The 18,320-nt window shown below is 37.5% G+C and overlaps 2 protein-coding genes across 3 annotated transcripts in view; one reads left to right on the top strand and one right to left on the bottom strand.

Annotated features, from left to right (window-relative positions):
• The window catches only part of LOC102689581 (poly [ADP-ribose] polymerase tankyrase-1), a 141,799-nt gene extending 129,579 nt beyond the window's left edge, over nt 1-12,220 (top strand). For both annotated transcript variants that reach the window (XM_006627156.3, XM_015339996.2), the window contains 7 exons: nt 1,669-1,789; nt 2,618-2,715; nt 5,419-5,493; nt 6,113-6,218; nt 7,393-7,579; nt 9,092-9,248; nt 10,048-12,220. In XM_006627156.3, the coding sequence (XP_006627219.2) occupies nt 1,669-1,789; nt 2,618-2,715; nt 5,419-5,493; nt 6,113-6,218; nt 7,393-7,579; nt 9,092-9,248; nt 10,048-10,134 (831 nt within the window). In that variant the 3' untranslated portion in view covers nt 10,135-12,220. The remainder of the gene's footprint in view (nt 1-1,668; nt 1,790-2,617; nt 2,716-5,418; nt 5,494-6,112; nt 6,219-7,392; nt 7,580-9,091; nt 9,249-10,047) is intronic.
• rpl17 (ribosomal protein L17) overlaps nt 1-17,338 on the bottom strand; it is a 306,152-nt gene extending 288,814 nt beyond the window's left edge. Inside the window, exon 1 of the mRNA XM_069186971.1 lies at nt 17,335-17,338. The gene's annotated coding sequence lies outside the window, so the exon portion shown is untranslated. The remainder of the gene's footprint in view (nt 1-17,334) is intronic.
• Between the last annotated feature and the right edge of the window lie 982 nt (nt 17,339-18,320).

The raw sequence follows: 18,320 nt of genomic DNA, 5'->3' as shown, positions 1-18,320 counted from the left end.
AATAAGAGCAGTGGTAGTGACTGAGCACCAAAGGTGAAGGACCAACATCTGTAACCTTATCTCCTACCTCCTTCTTGCTAATAGCTGTCTGACTTTTGAGCTGTTTGTAGTAGTTCATTTTTAATAATTCATCTGAAATTCCAGAATGCAGGAATACTGTTTTTTCCACTGTCCTCACTGTTCATATTGTATTTTTTAAGTTCATAAGGTTCCTCTTTTCATTTTACTGTGTGGTGGACACTATGTTGGTATAAAATTATGGTTTTCTGCTCTCTATTGTTTTGCATGTTTCCTGTGGAATAAACTTCATTTTTAATAGTTGAGTGATGAACACGTGAAAATATAATGTAATTATCTGTAAGCAATCCATGTCCCTAATTATTGCATAATCTTTATTTATATCGCCCCTCTGATAAAACAGGTTATTGTACCTGTTAAAAAAATTATTTAAAAAAAAGCCTTTTCTTTAATTGTTTCGCTTATCTTGTATATTCATTTGGTGTCTGACAAAGAATCACCTACTGTATATCAAATTAATATAAAATACAGCAATACCTTAACAAAACAACATTGCAAAACAATTGTCTTGGTTTTACCACTTTAAATGCCGCAATATTGTGAGTTTTTCCTACCTAGGAATTGGTAGCAAAAATTTAGATGTTCACAGTAGGTAAGAATATAGAGTGTAATAACAAAATCAAGAAAGGCAGATGAATGGTGAAATTTTGGTAATTCATAGCTGTGACTCACAGCTCAATGCTATCATAACTGCTCTACAAGTAACTTGGTCGAACTAATGAGTCTGCTGACATTTTTGGGTCAAAAAAACCCTTGCAAAGGAGGAAGGTGAAGTGTTCATGAGATACTTTAAACCCCGAAACAGATGGTGCCGTGTCACTTAAAAGACAGCATAACCTGATTGAGCAGGGCATGAATAGATTAAACAAAGTTGCAAACCTTTGCTCAAAGTGACTGCACTTAAAAGTTTTTACACTATTTTAATCTTAGGGGGTAGTCGTAGGGCTAGATGCAGCAGTTTGTTGTGTTTCTTTATGTACTGTACTATATGGAAATCTAAGTGAGATGCATACTTTTTAAAATGTTCAGTGACAGTCCAGCCATTCATATAATCTGTTGACTGAATCCAAACAAATTACGTACCTTACTGTGACCACGTAATGGCTGTATGAAATCAATCTTTTATAAAACAAAATGTGATTTTTCTGGTCAAGGCTATGTGGTCTCTTAATGAGTATTGCTGTAGTCCTTGTGATGCCATTGCTCCTCTTTAATGATCTATTAGTTTATTTGGAACACATATGTGTTCACTTTATGCAGAATAAAGTAAAAATCATGATTAATTTATGAGTCAAAGATAAAAAGAGATTCAAGTCCTTGTAGAAAATCTAAAAAGCAAATTCTTATGATTATTTTAAGATTTGCATCTAATCCTTCAGCCACCCCCCCTCCTGAAGAAAGCAACACTTTATGAAATATTCTAGTAAACGCCCGCTTGTCATTAACATAAGGTGACAGTGATGGAAAAGTGGGTGGATGTTTTCCATGCTTATTTATGTTTGATTAAATATTTTATTCCGTAAGCTTTTTTTAAAAATAGGATGTGATCTGCGTTCCCACGCTAATCTGTTACTCACTGAAATGTTTCAGATTACATTGGACGTGTTGGCGGACATGGGCCATGAAGAGCTGAAGGAAATTGGCATAAACGCCTATGGGCATCGTCACAAACTGATCAAAGGAATAGAGAGGCTTTTGGGGGGGCAGCAAGGTAAGCTGGCAAAAGTGGAGAGGATACAGGTCATCTCTCGGGACAACTGCATCAGAAGCAACCGGAAGATGGTGCAATTTCATAAATGTCAAAGGAAGTCCCTTGTCATATTGTGCAATTAGGCTGTCAGAGGAAGATTTTAATAGCTTACAGATAAATGTTTTGCCTTGTAAATGAAAGGTTTTCAAAACTTGCTTTGTTTTAGGAAAATACATGCGTAAATTCTAAAAAGACACATTTTTAAATGCGTATGACAGAGTACAAAGTAGCAGACACAAAAATGTGTGTGACTAAACAGATAATGATTCTTTGCATCTGAATAAAAGCAGAATAACCCACAGGGTTTTAATGGTATTATTTGGCAGTTTCTATTCAATGGAGAAATGAAGAAGAAAATGTTTAAAAATGAAAAAAATGGTGATTACATGCCACTGAATGTCCAAACAACATAAGGGGCTTCTCAGTAATAAGTCCGTTGGATAACCCCACAGTCCATTCTACAATTGCCTATTTCCTTGGTGTGTACACAATGCCTATTTCTCCCTTGTGAAATTTTCTCAGCATTACACAAACATTTGCCTTTTAACTACTCCCTGAGTTCTTTCTAATCAGTGAAATTAAGTAAAATAGGTTTCTGTCTGATAATAATTTATATGGATTTTTTCTGCAGGACTTTTAAAACTGCCTGAATAGAGTATCCAAAATCTTGAAGGGATCTACAGTTATGATTGTTGGACTAAACGCTGCATAGGTTTTTGTGTGCGTCATATTTGTCTGGATTATTTTTCTGGTTGCGTGCCTCTAATTTGTTTGTTGTTGATACCACAGGTACCAACCCTTATCTGACATTTCACTGTGCCAGTCAGGGAACAGTTCTCATTGACCTGGTGCCAGATGACAAGGAGTTCCAGTCTGTGGAAGAAGAGGTGCTTCACTATTCTGCTTTTTCAGTTCTGTTTTCCTTCACATAAACACCCTCTATAGCCCATCCAGTTATCAAACAATTAATTTTTCTCTTTTTTTAAACGTGGCAAAAAAAGTGGCAATATGAGGAACAGAGAGCAGTTTTTCTTTCACTTCAGATTCTATGGAGTTAAAAGCAGCCCCAAGTGGTGTTTGTCATCATAGCCTGATATGCATGTCATGAGGTTTTCTTCTTATTCCTGCTGGGTTTTCCAATAACCTTCCATTTGCAACTCACTTTCTAGTTTGACACTTATACATCTGAATGATATAGAAACAAGGAAGAATCTTACAGCACTACAAATGAATAGTATTGCTCAGATAAAAGCAAAATAATAGCAAAATAAAAGTTGCTATCCTTGAAGACAAGACGAGTGGACATGGATGCATTATATTAGTCCATTCATGTTAGCTATTCGACTCCAGTCACAGCATATGTTTGAAGGTACATGCCAGGGTATATTTGAGAAAAGAAATGTTCTTACCTGCATCTGGGCAGACTACTCTGGGTTGAAGTTTAGAAGTTTCAAAAAAAGAACTTGCTGTACATAAGAAAATATAGTTTGGCCTATGTGTGTTAAGATGTGTATGTATTTACCAAGAAAATATTAAATAAGCAAATTAACCATAAGTCAACACCCTAAACATTAGTCAGAATGTTGTTGTTGTTTACTGTAAGTGATTTTCATTATAACATTAATTACCACAATATGACCTGTTTTTAATAGATTATTTTATCATCTATTTAGTTTAATAAACTAAAGCCAAAGTGTACTTTTTGTTTAGCAAAGCAGTTTTTTCCTCTTGAATAAGTTTATTTACAGTTTTCTTTGACTTTTTGCTAATTGTGTTTTTAAATGCTTAAAGATTTAGGGACGCATACATTTAAGTACAAATTTTGTGTGCAACATGCAGATTTTTTTTACTTTAAAATTCACAGCTTTAAAAGTCTATTTGTCGGGAGGGGCAGTTCCTAGTATCAGGCTACTCCCTGTGAAAAAAAGACTTGCATATACACACTTTAAAAAAAACATCCAATGTAAACATTAAGAAAACCAATCAAATGACCCACTTGACACTGTCACATCTTGAGTTGAAATGTTATTGCAAAAGCAGCATTAATCTCTGAAATTACCCCTAAAAGGGCATTTTAAGGTGTTATTCAACCTTTGTACAGTACTACTAATTTTGCCCGTATTATATAATATAATATAATTAGTGTCTGCAAGAGGAAGGTATTTTCTTTACTGTGCCATGATGTGCACACATTGTATGATACTTCCCAACCCAGTACTGAAGCAACATCATGTTCACTGATGTAAGATTGTGAGTAATTCTAGATGATTGCTTCTTCTTGGCTCCAGTTATGCTTTCTTGTTGTCACCACTAATTTCAATGATCCAGTGTGATCAGTTGATCAATATGCACATGAAATAAAATGTTTTTCAAATGGCATATTTGTGATGTATCAGCAACTTAAAGTTAAAACTATCTCTGGAGAACTTACTGGAAAATCTGGAGACAGAATTTTATTCCTATTAATATCAGTTGAAAAGGGGTTTGTTTTTTATAGAAGCTCTGAATTCTTTGCATTTGTGTTGTACTAGTACAAGTGCATTACATAATGTAGTAGTGTGAGGTATCATGAGGAGAAAAAACATTTATTAATAAAATTTGTAAAATAATAAAGAAGTATTCCTGAATTCGTGCAGCAATACCATTTACAATAATGAAAAGGGTGGGCATTGGAAATAATATAAAGTGCTGTAAACTTTTTACTTTAACTGATTACCGTGTGTGTTACATATTAAATTGAAGGTCAAATATCAGCTTTAAAATAAGTTTTTGGTTCAGAGGAGAATTGATTTTGCCACCTTATTTGCATTCATGAAAGTCAAAGCAAAATGCTTGTAAATGCAGGTTTTTTCAGATTTTAAAACAGTAAGCAGAATATACAGAATGGACATTTTTTCATAACTGAATACATTATACATACATACAACAATAAGACAACATTTTTTGTGGCTGTGTCGAGTTAAGTGGTTTTCTCCCGTTTTAAGACAGTGTTAAGTGATTAGCAGGGCTACAAGTACAGTTTTTTCTCCACCATTAATGTACAGAAGAGGAATATGTTACACTTAACATCCATCTGTGCATATACTTTATCAGCAGGAGATGCACATGCATATAATGGTGTGTGTATAAATGTTTCCGCAGTAGCACGTATGAGAGGGTAGATTCCACATCACTTACTGTATGCTAATATGAATACTCACAGAGAACTATTCAGTGTACTTCACAGGGTAGATGTCAAGAAATTTTGTCCTAAAAATTGTATTCCCAATACCAGGAATCAAACTTGAAAACATCCAGTAATTTCTGTTACTACTTTATCACATTGAGCTGGAGCCTAATCTAGTCAGGGCACAAGGTGGAACTGCACATGGGCAGGATACCTGTCGCAAGTCCACTCAGTGAGAAATTCACACATTGAGAAGTACATTAGTAGTGGCTGGAATGACTTTGAAAATATTTCTCTTCTCAAGGCTTCAACCAATAGTATACTGGTTTTGACAGTTAGATCTAGATGTGAGTATGCAAGGGACATCTCAATGAAATGTATGCAGCAAGCGTCTTCCCCCTGTAACACAGCTCTGGTGTTTTAGATGCAGAGCACAATTCGGGAACACAGAGATGGAGGAAATGCAGGTGGTGTATTCAGCAGGTACAACATCCTAAAGGTAAGCCGAAACAAATACACTGCACCTCACTCACACCACATGTTATTCACACATATATTTGCTTTCCTGTAATACTGTTTTAGTATTCAGAACATAAAAGCCCTTGGTATAAATTGATCCAATGCACGTATTTCCCTTAGTATGCTCCCACAGAATAAAATCGTAGGCAAGGCCAGGGTTCCTGCTGTGGACATTGGGGCCTGTTATTTTTAACCTCTGTGCTTGTTCCAGTTACATTAATATTGTCCTAAAGCTAAATCCATTTTAATATAGTTGAATTCAGTAAGAAATGTTGTGTAATAGGGACTTAAGTGACTGTGGTGAAAATAAGTCTTACTTGCATAAATCAAGTGCTAGAGTGCAGTGCTCCCAGCCTTTCATTCAGAAGCCCCACTGCATTGTTGCTTTTATTACCACCAAGAAGTTTTGAATTCTGAATGTGCTATATTTTTTAGGTAGTCCTATGTAAAGATGATCAGTTTCAGATGCCTCATTTATTTTACAAATGAGCTCACATATAAGTGTAGCATCAGCACACCTGAAAACATGGTGTGCTGATAAATCAGATTTGACTTCTTTATTAATATTTTGTCTTCTCATTTATTTTTTTTATTTGCAGATCCAGAAAGTCGTGAACAAGAAGCTGAGAGAAAGGTATACACACCGACAGAAAGAGATAGCTGATGAGAATCACAACCACCATAATGAGCGCATGCTTTTTCACGGTAAGGAACCAATGTTTACCATTGGACGCATTCTAGTATCTAGAACCTTGCTTGTGAGTGGATTTGATCAAGATGCAGACAATTTATATTCTACATTTTCCTTCATTTTAAGCTCCTTCATTTTTGCTTGAATTAGCATAGCATGCAATTCCAGCAAAACTGGCTTTTGAGGTTTCTGGAAAACATGGCAGGTAAACACATTAGTGGCATACCTTTTTTCGAAACATTCTGTACTTAGGTCCCAGTGCATTTTATTACATTAGCAGGATCTTTTGCAAATGTTTTTGACCCAGAGACACTTTTGCTCTTCATTTTTTTTTTTTTGGAATAGTACAAGTTTGAGGTCAATATTTAGCAAGAGAAAACAGAAATGAAAATATTTTATTTTCTGTACATAAATGTTATGAATTTTGACAAGACTTTATTTAGAGATCCATTAAGGTATTTAGCTTTTTTTGGACCAGAATATTTTCATGTCAGTCTTGATGCACAGTCTTGTGAAGCAGTTTTGCTTTGCTAATTGAGAGTTGCAAATAAGAACTTTGCTGGAAACAACATGCTTATACAAAGAGCAAACAAAATATGCTACAATGCAAATGAGGCTTAACAACAAAGATAGGAAGGCATCTTGACCCTGTCTCTGCCTCTGTTTTACATGGGTAAAAGGAATGAATGTCTGAGACACACAAGACTGAATGGCTGAGGAGTTCCTGTATTGCAAACGAGCTCTGTCTCCAGTGTGTTGGCAGCATTGCCAGGCAAAAAGGAGGTCCAGATCCTGAGCTTTGCAAAGTAATGTTTTGGAAATACCTCAAGGGAGTGCCTTGGCCAGAGCAGGTTTCCTTTGCCAGTGAAAGCATAACAATATATTAAAAATAATGTGCACCCTGGGTATTTGTGTTGCTATCCCTGTTTATATCATTATTTAGTCTCGTAACAAAATTCCCACAGAGAAAGTTCTTTCGAAAGAACTTAACTGCCCCGTCATATATTAAGCTCAAGTTCCAATCTATACAGTGTATATGTTACTGAAAGTCTGTTCTGAATGGTGTGTTGCAGGCATGATGATACCATCTTCCATTTGTGTTAGGGATGCGGGCAAACAGTGCTTGTTTATATGGTTTGAATAAGATGTTTTCTGGGATTTAAATTGTGTTCCATTCTTTGTTTCCAGGTTCTCCCTTTATTAATGCCATTATTCACAAGGGCTTTGATGAAAGGCATGCCTATATTGGTGGGATGTTCGGCGCAGGGATCTATTTCGCCGAGAACTCTTCGAAAAGTAATCAGTACGTGTATGGGATAGGGGGCGGGACAGGGTGCCCCACACACAAAGATCGATCCTGTTATATCTGCCACAGGTAAGTGAACTGACAGAAAAGAACCTGTGTCTGTGTTATCACGCATTTTGTTTTTACAAAAATGATACATTCACAATAATTTAAAAGAATCAGGGTCTGATGTTTGAATTGTATTCGTTTTCTTGCTCCATCTTCTGCTAGAACAAGAGAACCTGCATCTCTTTTTCAGTAGCTGTGGCTGATTCAAGATTTTGAGATGCCTGGCAATGCTGCCTTTTTGTACCTTTCTATAAGCAAAAGTCAGCTACACTGCTCAAATGTATCAGTGGTTTCTTGACCACTTTGCCTTTTAAAAAATTCTTAGGATCATTCTGAATTTCTGCTTCAAAATATTAGACACCGTAAGGTGCCTCTTATAACACACATACGCACCTTGAAATGTATTGTTAGATTGGATTGTTTATTAAATATTTTTCCCAGTTTGTCTGAGATCTAATTGAAACACCAGCAAAGAAAAACATGTTGTGACAATCTGTATCCAAATGTATCTCTGCCTTTTTTATACAGTCTTTCTGCACAATGTGTAATTAATCATAGAATAGGCTGTTTCAATGCTACATATGTTGCACATTATGGTCTACCAGCTAACATCATGCATAAGCATCAAAGGATGTTTTAAGCATGATTGTATGCTGAGCTTCTTAATGAAAAGGACATATTTTGCATACAGTTGTACTGACTAGTATTTAATTTTTAAATAATTAAGCTTTGTCTTAAATTGTAAAAAGGTGGTACTTTCTGTGTGATTTGATTTCTAGATATTTGTTAAAAACACAGTGATATTTTTAGACTGTCAAAGACTTTATGATTGGGAGAAACGTATTAATTTAAACAAGTTGAAACAGCAGGAGATTGTCTTTCAATTGACACCTTTTAATAAGATTCCTTTTATTGTATGTCTGTGTCACCTGTTGGTGTTAATCATTACTGAATAACTTATTCAATTGAGAGAACTGTTTAAAGGGAAAAGGCAACAGCAGCCATAGCCTTGAACACAGTACTTCAATAAGGTTACTTTAGTAAAATGCCTATTACTTAGTAGTAATACCAAAGAGGTTTGCACTATGCACTAACTGAATAACTACTACTACATGCTTTTTTAATTATTAGTATCTGTAGTTCGTACCTGTTTTCCCCATTGCTAAGAGAGAAAACACATTTATCACTGAGGTATTACTGTACTAGACTTGGTGGTATTCCAGTCACTCTAGACATAGCTCTGGATGTAAGTAGAGGTGCAGTTCTCATGAAGATTACACTGGAGGTGGCCGATATAGTTGCATTGCCTGGTGTTCAGGTAGAATTGGATTTTCTACAAATACAATTAGATCTTATTATATGTGACTGGCTGGGGACTTTAGAGAATCATATTATCCGCAGAAATTCGTGTTATGTAGAAGGACAGAGAAGTCAAAAGAGACGCGGGTTTGGATAGTACTAGCAGATTGTGCTATGCTGAGTTCGGTTCGACTCCTACTTCTCTTTTGCTTATGGTTCTGACGGCTGTTTCAGACAAATGCTGTTCTGCAGAGTGACCCTGGGGAAGTCCTTCCTGCAGTTCAGCGCCATGAAGATGGCCCATGCTCCTCCGGGACACCACTCTGTGATCGGCCGGCCGAGTGTAAATGGTCTGGCGTACGCAGAGTATGTCATCTACAGAGGTGAACAGGTGAGACAGGCCTGTTAAAAAGATCCTGTGTTCTATTGGTGTTAAAAGGGCTACGACTGGTGCTAAGCTTGGGTTTGGTTTCCGGGGACAGAAGACAACCATCTTCTCTCCATCAGTCAACCATCAGTCCGGGTTCTTAGTCCTGGTCTTAGAAACCCATACACCTGCTTCTTCCAGTCAAGTATGATACACAATTGAACCCTTAATTGACTATATAATAGGTTACATTTGAAGTCTTCTGCTATTAAACGTGTCAGAGGCTACATTTAAGCTATTGCATTTCATAAGTAAATTTCATTTTCGAACTTTTGAGAAGACACAACAATAGAAATGACCCAATCAAGTAACTTATTGGCTCACTTAAGGCTTCGGTTATATAATTAAGCTCTGCTGGAATAGGAACCAGCAAGTATGCAGTCTTCCAGGACCAGAATTAGGAACATCTGGTCTATGTTACTACCTAGGTAGAAACACAAGCTTATCTGTATTTTTTGTCCTTGCATCTCTGTGCCTCTACTGTTAACCACCTTTGCAGCCGAGTTTTCACTCACTGAGGTAAGGGGGCCTGGACTCCTAGATCTCCATCCCTTTTTTTATAAAATTTACTAATTTTGTTACCTTAAGGCATGATTTAAGCTGTTTAAAGAATCAAAATAATTGCAAATCGTTAAAGCTAATGTCCATTAATGTGCAGTTTTTTTAAATAAGTGCCCTGTGAGTATTCGGACTTTGCCTCTTCTGTAATTTAAAAAAAGCATGCTTGCTTTCCAGATGACACTGTTTCCTTTTCTCTCTCCAGGCTTATCCAGAATACCTCATCACATACCAGATCCTGAAGCCAGAGAGCACCCCCCAGACCACAGCAGGTGCAGAACAGAAATCCTAGTTTCTGACAGGAAACAGGAGAGTCCTGGGAGCCGCCCTGGGCCTTTATTCCAGTACAGCAAATCGAGTGACTGTTACTAAGCTTCATACACATTCTGGGAGCTTGCAGATAAGCTAGTGATTATCTTATGTGAAAACAACTTCACTAAAGATAAAAACATTTTTGGTTGTAAACTGCCACCGTTTCCTTTTTGAGAAAGTGTTTACAAAGGTTGCCTTCTACTCAAAGCAACTCCAGCTCATTTTCAGACCACATCTCTGCTGACAGGCAGTGGCCTTGTTTTCTTCTTTTCCTCCCTTGAAGAAAAGAAACCAATTCTGACAGCGGTTGTCCTCGGTTATTAGGAGGGGAGAACACAAAACTAAATGTAACTCTTTTCCTTTTTTACACTAGTCCTTTATATGTCGAAAATGGTTGGTTTCCGCATGTTCTGTAGTGGTTTTGTGTGAAAGCCACTGTGGAGTTTGGCCTTACTCACAAGGGGTTGGACCAAAAGAAAACAAATGGCAGCAATTGCATTTTCGTCACACTACAGTGGAATGGCATTTTTTGAAGCGAGTTTAGGATGTTCCGAGTGCTGATCTGGGGCAGTTTTTCCTGTTGCTGCCCCCCTGAGGAATAACCCGAATGGAGGGTTACCCTGCCTCCTGAGACTGTAGCTTTTATCACTACATCATGTTCAGAACAATACAAATACTACTGTTTACCTGCGGGACTTTTTTTAACCAGATAATGTCATTTTCAGATTTTAATTTTGGTGAGTTTGTACTTAATTATATATTTTAATTTGTTTTTAGATTAATCGCATTGTACACACTTGGACCATTTCACACAGTATGAGCAACTTGCATTTTAAACATTGGGTTCAAAGGCCTTGGTAGAAGAATTTACATTCAACTTTTGTTTCTTTTTTAGGGATAGATTAACTTAGAAAATCACGCTGTATTGACAGAAAATGAAAATGACAGATTAATTCAGTGGATGACTGAAAATGAGCTTGAGTATTCTAGATTTTTTTTCTTTGCACAAGGAGAGATGCCTATAAAAACTTCAAGAACCTGCAATGCCATTTTCTTACCCACAGAGCTCTACATTTTAAAGGATTTGCACTTTTAAAGAGGAAAGATTTAAGTTATTGTAAGAATAAAAAAATTCATGTTATTAAAGATAATGTTCATTAATGTACAGGTTGTTTAAATGACAGTGCCCTGTAAAGCTTTTGATGTTGTTTACTGGTAAGGTGTTGGGTTTTACTAGTACTGTAAATGAAGTCAGTTTTGATCTGGACCTTTTTCTTTTGCTGAGGGGGCAACTTCATCCTTACCGTAAGCTGTCCTGTTTTATTTTTAGTTTTGAATAAACATTAATTGTAGGATGATGTGCCTCTCTAAAGATAATGTTTTCAGGATTGTTCAGTATTCTTTTTTATTTTAAAAAATCACTTTTGATGTAAAAGTGTTCAACACGTTTAACACGGCAATGCTGACCTGGAGATGATTTCCCGGACCTTTTTCTCTAGACATAGAAGCCTTGTCCTGCCTTCGATTAGGACAAACGGGAGCTTACCGAGGTATGGTCTTTGTCCAGGTGAAAGTGAATAGGTAATCAATGGGAATGGTTGGGAACAGAACATTTCTCATTCATTCAGAGCCTGAGAATGCCACCAACAGGACATGACCTTGTATGGATGTATATTAGATGGATATGCATTCTATCACAAGGCAAGACTCAAATACTGTCCCAGTCTTCAAGGCTTCCTTTCTTCTCTCCTCCTATGTCCTGCATTTCAGGTAGGCATAACACAAAGTGCAGGTAGTGGCTTTCCCCTGCCTTTCTTAACTGTCCCTTACTTGTCTGAAGGGTTTGGGTCGAACATTATCAGCTGGGCGCTGCTGCTTCTGTGCACCCTCTCCCGATTAACAAGAACACACTTCTTTCCTTAGCAGCCTGATTGTAATAGCTGTCCTTTTTTTAAATACCGAAAAGAAATCATGTCTATTAACAGAAAAAAATTGGGATCTGAAGACTACTTTAACACTCCTCAACCTTGTAAAACAGTCTTAATAAAATTTCACATGGCACTGCATTTTCTGTCTTGCTTTATTTTCAAGTGGATTTGTTCCTTTAGACTGTGTGAGAAGAAAAAAAAATCTTTTTTTTCCTGAACACAATCTAATTTAATTCGGTTTCACTTTGCATAGATACAGTACATTATGTAGTTCTGTAATTTACAGTATTTTAATAGCTTTTTGGACATAGCACCTTACTTTAGAAAGGTTTTCTTCACTGTAACAAAACAAGTTAGTTACAAAACGTGCATTAACTGAAAACATCTAAGGATGTCCTTTTATTTAAACATGGATCTCAAGAAATTCATTTTATTTCTAAAAGGGTAGAGAAAACATTGCGAAGTATCTGGGTAACTATGTTACCAGCACTTAAATCAATGGCCTTTTTGACTGGATGCTCGTTAGGGTGTTTTTGAAAAAAATCTCATTCTGCCCATCCCAATCAATTACATTTCACTATAGAACAAAGCTTGTGAAATTCGAAAAGGAATCAAGGTTTATTAACTGGTACCTCCCAGAGGTCAGAAAATACAAAGGATTCTTTGGAATCTGAGCAGAGTCTCTGACACCGAAAGGTAACGTGGAGGAAGAAGAACATTTTTGTTTCTTGTCGTGTGGTAAGTTGTCATTAAACACCTGAACGAGCTAATTCATTCTCATGACAGTTTTCTGCTTGGCTCTAAAGTCTGTCATGAAGCTTCATCCCTGGAGGAAACCTTCCCGCAGAGCAAGCATCTACAATCGGTCCTTTTGTTCAATGGGTGAAAGCTTCCTGGTGAGGTTTGTGGCAAGCCGAATTGTATCCCAGAAAATTAAACGTGACTGTCACTATAGTTGTTAATACTGAATCTTCCTGAGCTTGGCAGCAGTGAATACTTTTCACTACATTGCAGTGAAGACTTTGTGGATGAAATGCAAAAACCTTTAAAAATCATTACACTCCACTGAATACAGGTAAAAAATTGATTACATTTTGTGGAGAATAGTTTATTAATAGAAAACGAGTGTGTGATAGGTCAAAAGTTCAGATATTCATTGTTAACCACATCTGTAGTTGCCTCCCTAAATCTGTCTAGAACGTTTGGGCCTCACCATGATCTAGGCCTAAGTCCCAGATAGGATACTAACTGAATAAGGAACAAGTTATAGGTTTATTCCATGCTGAAAAAAAGAAGAAAGAGAACACAACACCTGAAGAAGACTCCACGGCCGAAACGTTGTGTTCTCTTTCTTCTTTTTTTCAGCATGGAATAAACCTATAACTTGTTCCTTTGCCGCCTACGCATGCTGACGCAGCTACCCACCTGAACTACGACTAACTGAATATACAGTATTTCAGGTATCTGCCATCTGCCTGTTAGTAATGTTTCCCATTGTTGGTTGTCATTCCAGCCACTGGAAATGTTTCTGGAAGTACTTATTGCTCCTGGAGCCTCCCTTCTAAATGGCAAGTAAAAAAGTGCCACATAGTGTATCTTGAATATGATGGGACCATTGCTACTGAGAATCTTGACAGGTACTCCTTTTCCTGTGTATTTCAAAACCTGATGGCATCAGAATTGCTTCCTTTGCTTTTAGCTTTAATCTTTTAACTGTCAAAGCAAAGTGGGGTCTTCCTCGGATCCTCAAGTGGGTACCCCTACTCACCAGTGTTTCGTCAAACCACGACACTTCAGGGGAGCCTGTTAGCAGAACCTAGTGTCCTGGGACCACCCCCTCAGTAAGCCGCTCAGCACAGAACTATTTCCCTGCAGCCTGCTTTAGTTTGCTACTGCTCATTCATTTTAATCCGTATCCATCTGGATTCTGCCTCTTCTTGGTTACTTTTGCCACTAACCTTTTCCTTGATACCAGACAGCCCCATGCCTCTCCAAAGCGACTGCACTGCAAATCCCCTACAGCTGCCTTCAGCTGGGAGATTCCATGCTCTCCATCTATTTTGGTGATACTCCAGGATGAGGGACTGGATAGAGGAGAAACATGAGTGAAAGCTCAGGAAGTACCACTCCTCCCAGGGCACTGTCATTTCAATGAAAACCATCTGCTTTGTGCCTCATTCCAGACCAAAGGAAGCCTATGTTGGCTATTTCCTCTGGAAATAGGTCTGCCTGTGTTTCCCAGTCATTTGCTCTTGCAAGGATCCCCTTGGCCTTTGTTGCCTTTACCACACACTCTCCTGATCTAACAAAGGGAGGAGAAACAAGGGGCCTGGATTAGTTGTTTTGGCTTCCTCTTTCCAATCTCTACTCTGCTTATCGGCTGTGTCAATATCTGGTCATGTCGCCAACTAAATCTCCCATCTCACAAACATGTCCAGATTAGCAGCCCTTCCACACATTGCGCTCTCTACCAGCCACCATATATGGAGGTTGGTTACCATAGGCAGTACATCATACACTGAGCAGAGCAGGGATTTGATCCTTCGTTCTTTTGTTCTTCCGCGTTCCAGGTGTCTTACCAGGTCAGTGATCTCTGCCTTATATGTCCTCGATGTGTCCAGCTGCCCTGCTGCATCATTGCAACTGCTCTAACGTTTTGACTTTTTTTTTTCTATAAAAGACCTCTTGGTATTTTCAGTTGGAGAAATTTCATTGCAGTAGTGTGCGGCGATTGTCCAAAGCTCCCACTAGGGGGCAACACATCACTACAAAAAAGAGCTTTCTACTATGGTGATTTATAGTAGTGAAATAATGCTGTTTTTTAGATTTGTTAAATTCTCAGACATGATTGTCTACAAGTCATTAAAGGACAGCCTCTTTCATTTTTGCACAGACAGTATATGCATATTCTTATAGACAGGTTTTAATCCTTGGATTTATCTATATGCAAGTTGCACATTCTGAAACATTACAGGAAAAAGTAATTCACGTTTTCCTAGTCTTATAATTGAGTTAAAGTCATAGGGGGAAATAACTGTAAAAAAAATTTAAACCTTTGGGCAGGTGTTAAGATGTTTTAAGGTTTAAAGAAAAAATCATGTGACTAGAGATTGAGAGAAATACAGAGCAATGGGTTCATACTGTATGTATACCAATTGCTATCCAGGTGTGAGTTTAATGCCTTTCAAAATAATTTTAAAATGTGTAAAGTTTGCTATATGTTGTCCTGCGTTTGTCTGTGATTCTTCCAACAAATTAAAACATGTTCAAAAGATATGCTGGACAAGATTCTAATGTAAATGCTAGTTACAACATCTTTAAAAAAAACAAATATTTGACAGCGACCAGCAACTTTCAGTAGAAATTTAATGATCACTAGAAGGCAGAGTGTTTAAGGCAGGAACTTCACTCCCTATATCACATTCAACAACTAACATCTGGCAAAGCCCTGAAGACAAAGTTATCAAAGCATTAGAAATGAACCTTATAGCTCCTTAGAACTTGCTTGTGCAGTTCAGTTAAAATATTTCATGGGTTAGAAAGAAACTGAAGTCCCAAGAAAATGGGTTATAAAAACATTTTAAAAATTATATAAGACAAACAGAACTTTTGCCAAATGTGGACAGATTTGCATGTTGTCTTTTACTCAAAATGGTGTGAAAATAAGAATGACTTCTTTAACTCCAGCTGTAGGGGCAGCTTCAATGATGAAACCAAATGGCTGCAGTATTTTGTGGGAAGACAGAAGTGATTACTGTGTCTTCCATAGTAAACATTCAACATTCAGATAACATTCAAATGGATTTTCTGCCCAGAGCACTTTTATCAAACTGAAATCTGGTTGGAATTTACATGTGTGGTTTTGCAAGTCCCCAATGGTGAAGCATTTCATTCATTACTGGTCAGTTTCTAAAAACTGAGTCACCTAAATTATTTGCATAAATTCAAAGATCAGTCTTCTGGCAAGAGAAGATCATTGCTAGTCTTAAATCATCTTTCTTCAGGTGTGATACCCAGGTTTCACAGATGACATCAAATTTAAAATGTTGTGCTTGGTGAGACCTGAAATGTAACTATGATCAGTTCGACTGTATTTAGTGTTTCATTTCATATAACTTCTTGTTTACCACTGTACATCATGATTCTGTAAATTCATAGGTGACACATGTTTTGTTATGAGTCACAGACTACATTGCAAATACCTTATCCTGTTTGAATGACAAACTAATAACTTTGGCCGGAGGCACTGGTGCCAAGCAACCTCAGAGCACGCTCACAGCATGATGATCTGTCATCAGTCACTTCCATCCTGCTGTGATGTTAGGAATTTTGTTTTGACCTGCTTTCCTATTTACATCACGGTATTGTGTCAATGTCAGTAGGTCTGTTTTTGATTTTGTCTCAGTTGCTGCAGGAAGTAGGTTCTGGGAGTCTGGGACAAGGGCTAGCTTTGAATAGCTTCTCAGTTCAATCCTTACTTCTGCCATTGAAAAATGTCTGTTGCTATATTAACATCTATGCGCTCTGTCATCTGACTAAGAAGTAAAGTTAAGGCCATGTTGTAAACAACCACACAGAAAGTATGTCATAAATGACTTCATGACATTTAATGGTTAAAATGAGTATTATAAAAGGAATGGTGCTTTTTATGTGCGGGGTGAAAACATCTCTCTTTCTGGGCTGCAGGTGCAAGGCGATAGACTCTAAAACTCAGAGGGTAAGTATGATGGGGAACAGCTCTGCCAGTCTTCTGCTTCCCAAAAATAAATGTGACTGAGCCAAGAAAAACAGATCAAAATGTCTGCTGGTGACATGTCTGCATTGTGGTACATTGATAGACAACCAGTGACATTGCAGCTTGTCAGAATAATTCTATTCTAGGGTGGCATCTCAATTTTACACAAAAATATTAATCTGTAATAATGTAGAATTTGCATTGTAAATCCACTTTCCTCTTTGTTTCTGTATTTGTAATTCTGTAATTCTGATGTACAGGATAGGATACTGGTTTATGCATTAGACCGGTCAGATTCACATTAGGGTTCTATTTATGTCCTTGGAAGATTGCAGTTTCATTTCTATGCAAGTACAGGCCAGTAAATGTAAATTAGTTGGAAGATTAGCCAGGTGTTGGTATTCTTTAGGGGAAATAGAAATCCTTTCTGCTGGTCCATTTTCTTCATGGACAGCATGCTCTGAATGACCAGCATACAAGGTGCTGGTCTAGTTCTGTTTAAATTACTCAGTCTTGATCTTGTCAGCATAACTGCCGTCTCAGAGTAGGTTGCAAAAATGAGGAGCTCCTTCCAGTCTGCATGGCTCTGCTGGAAATCAGGCTGCTCCTATTGTAGCTCAGCCAACTTCGGTGTCCCTGGCTGCAAGTAGAGAAACACATAAGCTAACGTCCTCAGAGAGTATAATGTGTGCTGTGATTCCAAAAGTGGTGGATTTCTATCAGCTCGTCCTTCAGGGCTGTGAGGTTTTTTATTTTATTCACCACTTATATAGAATGGTGTTTTATTGCTAGAGATGGAAAGATGCTCAGAGAGACTCTAATCCCGGGACTTTTTGACCTCTTTGATCACCCTGTCAGGTGCTCTGGTTAGAAATAAGATCAATGAGCTCTAGGTTGCACAGAATAGAGCAATTCATACCTATATTTTGGAACATGCTGTTCCTTTGGTCAGGTCCCTCCATTTGCTACCAGTGACTTCTCAAAATAACAGTTAAAACAAGCTACAATCATTTGCATTCTGTCATGTGCTTGACCTTTCTATTTACTTCAGGGGATGTTCTTCCCTCTCGTTATTTCTTCCATAATTTCACAGAAATCAGATTTGTTGGTTGGTTGCAGATATCAGTTTATGCAGAATGATTGTAGAAGTTCTTGAATCTTATTTAAAATCTCAATATTCTTTGTATTACCAATTGTAATTGTGTTGCTGTTTGAGATACAATGAAACTGTAGAAAAATAAAATTACAGTTTAAACTGTATCTGTCAGTCAGCCAGCAGATTCCTCTCCAATGATGCAAGCCAGTTATGCAGGCATGACAACTACCACAAGAGGTCAGTGTTACACAGACATTTCAGCCTTCCCCTGCCAACTGTTACTCAGTTCAGAGACACTCAATAGGAGCAGAGATCTCTTTACTGTAGACATTTTCCCTCTCACCAGTGTGGTAATTAAACTGCTACTTCCACTTGTATTCCTTGTAAGAATTGTATTTCCTTTCAGA

The sequence above is a fragment of the Lepisosteus oculatus genome, chromosome 3 (genome assembly GCF_040954835.1).
Source record: "Lepisosteus oculatus isolate fLepOcu1 chromosome 3, fLepOcu1.hap2, whole genome shotgun sequence".
In the NCBI taxonomy this organism is placed as follows: Eukaryota; Metazoa; Chordata; class Actinopteri; order Semionotiformes; family Lepisosteidae; genus Lepisosteus; species Lepisosteus oculatus.
The sequence above is the reverse complement of the archived record's forward strand: the minus strand, read 5'-3'. Positions and strand labels throughout refer to the sequence as shown.